The 10,976-nt window shown below is 57.2% G+C and overlaps 1 protein-coding gene across 10 annotated transcripts in view; it reads left to right on the top strand.

The window, feature by feature from the left end:
• The window catches only part of Camk2b (calcium/calmodulin-dependent protein kinase II beta), an 88,866-nt gene that overhangs the window by 75,666 nt on the left and 2,224 nt on the right, over positions 1–10,976 (top strand). Inside the window, exons 13-22 of one of the 10 annotated variants that reach the window (XM_087582268.1) lie at positions 469–509; positions 666–737; positions 2,120–2,164; positions 3,477–3,525; positions 4,673–4,786; positions 5,240–5,368; positions 6,212–6,340; positions 10,164–10,239; positions 10,326–10,420; positions 10,526–10,759. In XM_087582268.1, coding sequence (XP_087438394.1) covers positions 469–509; positions 666–737; positions 2,120–2,164; positions 3,477–3,525; positions 4,673–4,786; positions 5,240–5,368; positions 6,212–6,340; positions 10,164–10,239; positions 10,326–10,420; positions 10,526–10,758 — 983 coding nt within the window. In that variant the 3' untranslated portion in view covers position 10,759. 10 annotated transcript variants of the gene reach the window in all.

Below are 10,976 nucleotides of genomic sequence, written 5' to 3'. Positions count from 1 at the left end.
GGGGCTGGGTGAAGCCCTCTGGCATGACAGCCAGCTTTGGCTCACCATCCTAGTGAGAACACAGAAGTGCAGAGGGCAGGGCCAGGTTGAGCATGCCTTTCATTTTGCATTCTCATGCCTTCCGGTCCTGATCTGGCGCCGTCCAGGGAAATGGGAGGCAGGGCAGATCATCCCGCCTGCCCTTCAGGAGTCATAGGCACGGGACAAGGAGGCTCCTGAGCCATTGAAGATGCTGGGGGCAGGGTGGTTCTGGATGAGGCTCCCCCCACCCCAAGCAGCTGGACTCAGCAACCCTGGGGTTCTGCAGCTGCTAGGGCCAGGCCATGTGCCAAGGCCACACCTGCCTCTGGCCTCAGGACCTGAGCTTTGCTCCTGAAGAGAGGGAAGGGGGTGGGGGAAGGGGTGGGAGCTACAGTGATCTTAGGCCCTAGGAACTCACGATCCTTCCTTCCTTCTTTCCCAATGCAGCAGCCAAGAGTTTACTCAACAAGAAAGCAGACGGAGTCAAGGTGAGACCCCCAGCCAAGCCCTTTGTGGGGTACAGGGAAGGAAAGCAGAACCTGGAGCTCTGCTGCTGACCCCAAGGTTCTGGCTTTACCCAACGGAGGCCTGACTAGGGAGGGTACCCTTTCTTCCCTAACAACTCTTTATCCTTCTCTCCACAGCCCCAGACAAACAGCACCAAAAACAGCTCGGCCATCACCAGCCCCAAAGGATCCCTCCCTCCTGCCGCCCTGGTACTGACCCCTGCCCCTGCTCATGTCACTGTCAAGAGAGGCCCTGTGAGGCAGGGTCTGGTGAGACTCTGCCTGTCTCTGACCAAACCAGTCCCACGTGGAAACAATGGAATTGCGGGTTTTGAATGCCAAGAGGAGAGGTCACTGTCAGGGTACCCCAGATCAGTCAGATGTAAAACTGTTTGGTGAGCCCTTCCCTGGGAGCCCCCAGGAGCCCAGATGCTGGAGAGAGGTATGACTTCCCAGTTCGATGACCTCTGGATCACCTCCCCCTAAGAAGCTCTAGTGAGAAGCGGCCTGGAGGCCACGGAGGGAGGCCAGGGACCCCACCTTGTAGAGAGGTCAACCCAGGCTGGGCTCTTCAGATATTGTACCCTGGAGTGCTGCCTCCTGAGTTTAATGGGGCCATGGTTATGTAATGGGGAAGTGTGCGGTTGAAGGAACAGTGGGCTTGCCCACCTGTGACTGTTTTCGTCAGAGCCATATACCATGTTGTCCTGTGGATTACAGAGAGGAAAGTTTGGGGAGCCCCTGCTGAGGAGGGTTAAAGGTGCCCACAACACCCCCTACTAGAGTCCCCCTTGTTCCTTGAGAAGGTATTGGGCCATTTCTAGCCTCCTTGCCCTGGGTGACCTTGGTCTAGGTGAACCTCACAGCTTGTCCTCACAGCTGATCTTCCCAGGGTCGTGGAGTTGTAGTGTCAGGCGTCAGCCTTCTGAACCATGGATCTTAGGAGTTTGCTGGTAGCACACCTGGTATCCCCACGGGCCCCACACAGGTGCTCCCCATAGGAGCACCTTGGCCAAATTGGGGAGCACCAAAGAAAGCCATCCTGGCCAGAGCCGGAGAGCTGGCTCAGAGCAGCAGGGTTATTGCAGGAGGGGGCCAGGCCTTAGCTCACCTGGTGCCCTGGGGGCGGCTCACACCGGCCTCACAGCCAGCCCCACCTTGATCCAGTCCATCCCATAAGCTACCCCAAGCCCCACGGCATCTCCAATCCTGTGCCCACTCCCACGCTGGGGCAGGAGGTGGGGAGAACTCCCAGGAGTAGAACCCCCCCCACACACACACACACCTACAGTTTCTCTCAGGCCCTGTGAGCTCCATTTCTCCTGGCCTCTGGCCTGGGCAGACCTGCCCGTTGCATCTGTCAGGCCTTCTCTACAGTCACCCAGGGCCATCGCTGACCACCCGCTGCCTCCATTCTTACCGGGCCATCTTGCTGACCGCCTCTGCCTTCATCCCTGTCCCTCTGCTCTACACTCTCTCTGGGCAGACCCTGGCGGCTGCCCACTCCTCTGGCTCCCTGGCTCCCCATCCTCTGCTTCCTTCTTTCTCACTCTCCCTCTCTCTTTCCTCCCTCTGTCTGCTGCCCTCTATAGGAGCCTCAAACCACCGTTATCCATAACCCAGTGGACGGCATTAAGGTACTGCCACGCCCCACTCCTCACCCTTTCCTTGGGCAGGAGGTGTGGGCCCAGGAGGAGGGTGTGGACGGTGACCTGGGACAAGCTCTTGTGACTTTGATAGAGAGCAGATGTGTGGTGACCCCGAATGTAGGGCAGCGCCCACAGCCTACCTGCCCGAGGCCACCGCAGGACATAACGGCCCCCTCGATGGGAGCTCACAGTCACCACGTGGCTGGCCTCCTGCTGCAGCCCTTGGGGCCCGCCCGGCCTGCTTCCCAGGAGCCTCTGCTCCTAGGCTGTTCTCCACCTCCACCCCCTGGTGTGGCCCCAGTGCTTCTTCCTCCTCTCTGCTCTGCCATCTGCTCCCTCATCACATTGGCATCATCACCCGGGGCCGGGAGGGGCTGGCGTGCTGTGAGGTAGGAGAGAGGGGCAAGCGTTGGAACTGCTTACGGTACAGCGATTGCGCTGGGCCGGCAGGTCAGACTTGTTCCCAGGCCTAGCTCCATGATGATCTGACAAGGTGATGCGGTGGGTAACCCCAACTTCCTTTGGCTAGAACCTGCACCTGGCCCAGCTCCGTGCCAGGGACGGAGGGCAGCTATATATGCCCACAGTTCTAAGTGCCAAATGTCTGATTTCCTACTACCTCAGTGTCTGGTACCCTTTGGTCCCTCGTGTCCGCTGAGGAAATACTCCCCTCTGAGGGACTACTAGTTAACCTTCTGGACCAGAGTAAAGGCCTGACTTTGCATCGGAAGGCCCTCAGTGTTGGCCCAGAGCCAAATTCAGTCTGTCCGTGCCAAGGACCCATTAGAGGTCTGGGGATATGTTGACATGGGCTCCTCTGCCACTTGAAGGGCCTTACTGAAGTTCCAGGCCTAGGAGGGGCAGTGGCATCTGGGGTATCATCTCTTCTAGGGGAAGGAATCCCTCACCTAGAAGCTGCTAACGATGTGTGCCCGCTCCCGAGTTTCAGGGCCTTCCGTCACTAAAAGTCGGTCAAGTCCCGTGTTTTTCCATCTCGGGATTTCAAAAGGCCTGCTCTCTCATAGCCAGCCGAGTGTCTCCGAGTCTCTGAGGGAAGGTGAAGCTGAGGCCCTTGCTGTTGGAGATGTGGTGGCCTGCAGGGATGGGAGCCCTCCTGAGGACACACACATCTAGAACCTTCTCCCCAGTCCCTGCCCCCTGAGGATATTTCCTGCTGGGGTGGGAAGGATGTCTCCTAAACGTCCTCAAGAGTAGCTTTGGAACCCAGGCTGGCTTCACCGTTGGAGGTATCCTGCCTGCCCTTGGCTCATCTTGACCCCCATCTCCTCTGTCTCCCCAGGAATCTTCCGACAGCACCAACACAACCATAGAGGACGAAGATGCCAAAGGTACCATCACAGAGGCCTGGCCTGGGCCTGTTGGTAGTGGGCGGGTCTTCTGCAGCATCACTGGTCCTGCTGTGCTCCAGGGGCCTGATGCCAGGGCCTGTCTGGTGTGAGTTGGAGAATGCTCAGGCCATCCTGGCTGGGGTAGCGCACGTGTGGGATCTCCATTCCGGGATCCAGGAACTCGGTTCTCACAGGGTGTGAAGTACATGAGATCGGGATGTTGTTCTTCTCTCAAAGTTCCTAAGCTTTGGTTCTGTCCAGCCTGAGTGGCCAGATGGCTGACCCATGTTGCGTCCTTTGATGGCTCAGGAGCTCCCTCCTAAGGTGGACTTCGGTACCGCACCCTGAGCCCTGCCAGTGATAATGTGTGTTCACAGACCAGTAGCTATCAGTGAGTGGGGTCTCCTAGCTTCTCCCACTCTCTCTGCCTCTCTGGGATGAGGTCCGACAGCTTCAAGCTGTCCATGGAGCCCTAACCTGCCCTTAGGACGGACCCTAGAATCAAACAGAGCTTACCCATTTGTTCCACCCCAGCTGCAATGCTGACTAAGATTCCACCACACTCCAAAGTGGAAATCGGCATAGGACATTGGTCCTTGAACTTAAGGGAGTACACCCCCCTACAAGCTGAAGCAGGCCCTTGAGTCAGCACCATGGACACTCCCCATACCTCTCTGTCAAAATTCTGGCCTTGAGTTGGACAGTGGAACACTGAGCTGTAAGGGAGGGTGGCTGGGCCTCAGGCCTGCAAGGGGACAGAAGCAGCAGACGAGGCTGGAGGTAGGGGCAGGAGCCAAAGGTAGGGGAAGCCTCAGAAATGAAGGGCAGGGGCACTCTTACCTCAGCCATGTACCAGAGCTCTAGCAGAGCCAGGGCACCTCTCAAGCCACCATGTTTGGTGAGAAGCACTCTAAAATCCTAGCTGAAGGTTTGCAGGGCCTGGCACGGGCCCACAAAGTGAACCTTCTAACACCTACCTTGAGGTGCCCCCAAGAGTGACTGCCTCGCCTCTGTCCCCTAGGTCCCCAGCAGTGGCCTGGGATTCTACACCTGTAACCTTTTCCTCTGCCCTGTGCCTCTTGGTTCTTTCTGCCACCTTCTGTCTTGAGTGTCTACCCATCTACTGCTTGCTTCTGTTCTGCCTCAGCCCCCAGGGTCCCTGATGTCCTGAGCTTGGTGAGGAGGGGCTCAGGAGCCCCAGAAGCCGAGGGCCCCCTGTCCTGTCCATCTCCAGTTCCCATTAGTCCCCTTCCAGCCCCGTGTAAGTAGCCTGGGCCCTGCTGCTATGGGGATAACTTGGAAGGGCCTGACAGTTCTCTGAGGGGCCATTCAAGAGCCAAGGGTTGGACAGGCCTGGACTGTTGGCCCCAGCTCTGTCCTCACACATCCCCCAGACTGGGGCTCCCCATGGTTGCCTTGGTCCAACCAGAGGCCTCTATTGATCTGTGGGGATGCTCTCCTGACCTGCTTTCCTGCTCACGGTCACTACACAGTCCCTTAAGGATTTGGCTATGACTTCTAGGCCTCTGGGGCCCACTTAAACCTCCCTCTGTCCCTGGCAGCTCTCGCTGCTAAGCCTGGCACCAAATAGGAAGCCGGGTCCCAGATTCCCTTGTGGTAAGAGCAGGGACCCTCCTTCCCCCCGTCCTGTCAGTTCTGTCGTCTCCTCGTATGTTTGTCTGCCTTGTGTTCACGTGTGTCTGTTCCACCCCAGCCCCCAGGATCTCTGACATCCTGAACTCAGTGAGAAGGGGCTGTGGAACCCCAGAAGCCGAGGGACCCCTATCAGTGGGGCCCCCGCCCTGCTTGTCTCCGGGTCTCCTAGGCCCCCTGCCCACCCCGTGTAAGTAGTAGCCCCCCACCCAGGCTTGCTGCCCCTGCTACTGAGGGCTCACCGAGAATGGCTCAGCTTCTTGCCCCCGCCATGCACGGCCAAGCTCCCCACCCGGGACCAGGGTGCCTTATTCAAGTCATATGCGCTAACACAGTGAGGCAGCTTCCTAACTGCTCCTTTTGGGCTCAATGCCTCTGACTCATCTCAGACCCCCTACCCCTTTCCTGCACGCCGCTCCCCTCACTTCATCCCGGGCCCACTCCTCGGTAACAGGGTGGAGCCCTTAGCCCATCTGCGCAAAGAATTTTCTAGCCTTACTAAGTCACTCATACCTTACCCCAGAGCCTATCTCCAGAGCAGCCCTTGGCTCTTGATGTACCCTATCCCTGAACACCATTTACCTCACCATTCGAGGCAGGGGAGGTCAAAGAAGGAAACCCCGCTGGCCTGATCTACCCACATGGGCCAAAACAGTGCTTCCATATGACTATCCCTCCTCCCTCTCATCCCGTCCTCCACCTACCTGTCACGTACCTCTCAAAGGTCAGTCACTTGCAGCCTAGCCTCTGGCTTCTTTGGGGCCAGGTTACCTCTCCTTGGAGGGCGTCCTGTGCCTTCAGTGGCTTCCAGCTCAGCACGCTAGAACAGACAAAAGCATCTGCATTCCTCGTGCCTCCTTCCCCAACATTTATGTCCCCACCCCCCACACTGACCTCCCCGCTCCCCCCTGTGTCTCCTGATGCTCTGACACTCCCTCTGGCCGCCCCTACTGTCCGGCTTGGCTCTCAGTCTGATGGTTTCTCCCCTGCATGTCTTTCCCACCTGTATTCATGTATGTCTGTTCTGCCCCAGCCCCCAGGATCTCTGACATCCTCAACTCAGTGAGGCGGGGCTCAGGGACCCCAGAAGCTGAGGGCCTCCCACCAGTGGGCCCCCCACCCTGCCCATCTCCGACTCTCCCTGGCCCCTTGCCCACCCCATGTAAGTAGCATTTTAAGTGGCCCTGACAGCTCCATGGAGGGGCGAGAGCCCCCATCGTGGTGTCTGGTCAGCCTGACTCTGGGAATAACCAGCCTATGGAGAGATAGGGGGTCACGGCATCTGCCAGGGAAATCGTGTCAGAATACGAGAAGAAAGCAGTGGGCTTCAGTAAATGCACTTTACGGTCATGGAGGGTGTGCTTGTGCGTGAGGTCAGTATGTGGCAAAGCTCCCAGACACTTCACTGGAGCCCTTGCTTCTACGCAGCCAGCCACCACCACATTCTGACAGGAGAGAGTGGGGAGCAGGTGCCCACCAGTGCGCGGGGAGACCTTCCTGTACAAGAGGACAGGAAAAGGAACTTCTGGGAATCCTGCTATGCTGGCTGCTAGGCTGGACTCTGGGGGCGGGGCAGCCCCAAGGATGAGTTAGGGAGAGCAGCACAAGCAGGTGGCTCTTCAGCCTGTGTGCCGACTGTCGCCAGTATCACTTACAGGGATGGATGACATCCAGGGCTGCAGCCACCACTTCCCCCGCCTCTGGGGAGACACGGGGCTGGGGGTGGTGCTGAGATGCCTACAGAGAAGAGGCTGGGCCAGGGCCTCGGCATGGCAGGGCAGTGGCTGGGTGAGTAGCTGTGAGAGGTGGGCTTGGGGTGGCCTACCCCAATTACTTCTGCCTACGAGGCTGGGGTGGGGGAGTGATGCAGGTAGCCGGAACAGAGAAGAGGTTGCAGTGACCCACAAGGGCCACAGTGTGCGGGTTGGTGGGGGGTCGGGGGAGGATAACAGATTTGTGCTGTGTAAGGGACAGCCTCTGGAGGTTATGAATCCCCCCCCAAAGTATTCCGTGGTCGGCAGAGGGGATCAGAGTTGAGGCGTGAGGAGCCGGCCAGGTTATTTCTGGTGCTGAGGAAGGGGGACAGTGGCAGGGGTATATAGTAGCCGGTACTGACAAAGCATGGGTGGGTACTCACCCCTGGTGAGTGCAAGACAGCTCCTGGACAGCATCTGTCCTGTCTGGGTGCTCTCTCATCTGATCCCAAGGGCCACACTGTTTTTGTTGGGGAACACAATCTGCCCTAGGGGTCTGTGCTATGAGCAGGTGGTTGCTCCTAGGCCGGGTCCTAGACGGGTCTGCGGTTCCACAGCAAGTGACCACATCACTTTAGAGGCTATGAGACTGATCTGCCCTTGTAAGGTCTGTGCTGAGCTTGACTAGGGAAAGGGGTCCTGCAGGAGGGGGCTTCAAGAAGGACTAGGATGCATCTTGCCATCCTAGGAGGGGCCTGGCTGAAGGAAAGAAAAGACTTTTGAGAGAAATGTGGGTGATGTCAGATGGTATTGGGTCCTCTCTTTTTGGGAAGGTTTCAACTCACCAACTAGGTTCTAGGTCTCTTTAGGCTCAAGCCCCTCCCCACTCAATGCTCTCTGAGCGCCAGGCCTCACATCCTAATCAGGGATTACACAGGATTCAGGCTGATCCGGACTGATCCTTAGTCAGCTGCCCTGCCTAACAGCTGCAAGGTTGGGGGCTTTGGGCCAGTGGGAGGGACACGAAACCTTCTCTGGTACCACCCAGATACTCTCAGCCTCTTTAGGCTGCATGGCTTCCCACAGGAGAGCTGTGGTCCGAGTAATTTTCCCACTTCGAGACCCAGTCAAAACCCTGCCCATCTCTTCGGCTTCTTGGACTTGCAGCTTGTCCTTGGTCCCGGGTTTCTCCATGAGAGCTGTCCCCGAGGTCAGGGATTCTTGGCCTCTCTCCTGCACGTTTGATTTCCACTGGGGTCTGATGAGCAGCAGCCATTCTGCAGGTCAGGAGGTATCCAGCTCCCATTCATAGGCAGCCTCAGTGTCCCTAGCTGTTAAATGGGCCAGTAGCTCTTGCCAGAACACTATTCCCAAGCTCCAGCACAGTTCACACCTCTGACCGGTGCTGTGGTCATGAATAGGCTATACTGCTTTGTTTGAAAACAACCTAACTTCTTTAAGCAGAAAATTAGTCTACTTACCACAGTGAAAGGTGGAATCGTGGCATGCTTGAATCCAAACAGTGCTGTTATCTTACTTCCAACCACTTTTGCCATATGCTGAGGGACTCCTGTGGAGGAATAGGGCACTGAGGTACTTGGGAAGGGTGGAGTGCAGAGGGTACTTCCCTTGGACCTGAGGAAGGAGCTGCCAGAAAGAACAAGTGTGACCGGTTGAGTGGTGACAAAAGTGATGGACACTGGGAAGCAGGCAGAGGCACTGCTTTGGGGACCAAAGTGCCAGATGCTGCCTGGGATCCAAAAGGTAAAGCTAGGAAGAGCTGTTGTGAGTTTGGGACAGAGCCTTGGTACTCTCGCAGAGTGAGGTACATGGCTGTGAGGCTAGGACAGGAAACACAGGCCTCCGGGAGCTCATAGCTCACCACCAGAGCTAGCATCCCAGGGTGGGCAATGGCAATGACCTTACCCTGAGTTCAAATGGTGACACGATTCAGACGTAAGAATAGGGAAAGGAACTGAAACAGGACAGCAGAAAGGGATCTGAGTTGGGGCGGCGGTTTCCAAGATGGGGGAACTCCATGGGTGCACACACACAAATACCTTACACATGCTCACATAGCATGCATATACACAACACAAGGACACTTACATGCATCTCACATACAAATGTGTATGCACGCATGCGTGCACATGCCTCCATGATACTCACATTGACCCTCGTGGGTGCCTTCTCATATGTGCACACAGATATTCACACTCACGAACTGCACGCACACCAGCCCCTTGTGCTGTGGATTCCGTATACTCGTGCTCTTACATAACTGTACCCGGGTCCCCACAGGTGACACCCAGCAGTATCTGCTGTCAGCGTCACCAGAGTAGTCACAGTTCATATATTCACCAGGAGAGGCCGATATCCTTGTGCGGGCCCATGCGTGGCATGTGTGGGCCCCTCCATGAAGCAGGCAACCTTTGTTGTGGATTCAGTACCTGATGGGGTGGGCACCCAGACACCCACTGATCCTAGAAGCCCTGCCACAGAGTTAGTCTCTATGCCTTCAGGTTTTAAATTATGATTAAAACGAAGTTCATCTCAAAGCCAAGAGCTAGCGCTCAGAAGACGCAATGAACCGGAGGGGTGTGGGACACTCAGGGTGGGTTTTTCGTGAGCAGCACGTAGCCCCAGGGCTAGGCTGGGAAACCGCATAGAGCAGACAGACACCTGGATCTTTCTGAAGAGTCCCAGGCCATCTTGTCCTTTGCTCAGAAGCTACCCAGACTCACACCCCTCCTCCAAGGAAGTCTGAAGCCTCTGACCACGCCTACTGATGGTGGTTCCCCTCCCCTGAGAGCTGTTGGAGAGAGGGCCATTAAGTGAACTACACTGTTAGAAACTGAAGCAGAAGAACAAGGCAGGGCAGAGGCTGACTGGGAGTCCAGCAATGGGGTTGATTACGGGGGGGGGGGGGGGTGTGAGGGTGGGGGGGGCAGCCCCTCCCATCTGTGGGTTTTAGACATTTTCTAATCGGAATAGGGCATGTGCTTCTTGTGAATACTTTTATCTGATAAACAGCTATTGCATGTGGAAACGAGGAAGTCATTAGAGGCACAGGCAGGACCAGTGTGATGGAGACAATTTGGGTACAGGGGCCAGAGCCTCAAAGTCCTTTCTGGAGAGGACAGACCTAAGCCAGGGTGGGAGCAGCTGTGTGGATGCCCGTCTGCAGCTCCCGATCTTCCAAGGCCCCTTACTTGGGCTCTGCTGGAAGTGGGGGCGTCCAAGGGTGTGACAGGCTAGTGCCTAGTGGTCATCCCTGTTTTCTCCCCGCAGCCCGGAAGCAGGAAATCATCAAGACCACAGAGCAGCTCATCGAGGCCGTCAACAACGGCGACTTTGAGGCCTATGCGTGAGTCTCCCGGGGGGTTGGGGTGGGGGGTTGTGGAGGGCGAGGATGGAGGATGGGGCCCCTCCTCACTTGGGTTTGCCCCCCAGGAAAATCTGTGACCCAGGCCTGACCTCATTTGAGCCTGAAGCTCTGGGCAACCTGGTCGAAGGGATGGATTTCCACAGATTCTACTTTGAGAACCGTGAGTGAATAAGCTGGGGTGGGCATGGGGGGGGGATTCTAGATGGGAGGGGTGGGAGGTGTCTATACCTGGTGCTGTCAGTTCAGAAGACATGCTTGTCCTCAGTGCTGGCCAAGAACAGCAAGCCGATCCACACCACTATCCTGAACCCGCACGTGCACGTCATCGGCGAGGATGCAGCCTGCATCGCTTACATCCGCCTCACACAGTACATCGACGGCCAGGGCAGACCCCGCACCAGCCAGTCCGAAGAGACCCGTGTGTGGCACCGCCGCGACGGCAAGTGGCAGAATGTCCATTTCCACTGCTCGGGCGCTCCAGTGGCCCCACTGCAGTGAGGTGAGTACCTGGGGTGTGACCCAGTGCTGTGTGGGGTGCCCGCTGGGTGAGCAGGTGAAGCCAGAACGGCTGCGGCTGCGGCTGCGCAAGCCAGAGCTTGGTGGGTCGGGGGTGGAGTCAGTGGTCAGGGTGGGTGGGTCCTGAACTCCACTTATAACCAAGGCAAAGGCAGCCTACGGGTAGCAACTGCCTTTCCAGGCAGGCTCCTGCCAGAACC

The sequence above is a fragment of the Rattus norvegicus genome, chromosome 14 (assembly GCF_021556685.1).
Source record: "Rattus norvegicus strain SHRSP/BbbUtx chromosome 14, alternate assembly SHRSP_T2T, whole genome shotgun sequence".
Taxonomy (NCBI): Eukaryota; Metazoa; Chordata; class Mammalia; order Rodentia; family Muridae; genus Rattus; species Rattus norvegicus.
This window is presented reverse-complemented; position numbering and strand designations above follow the sequence as displayed.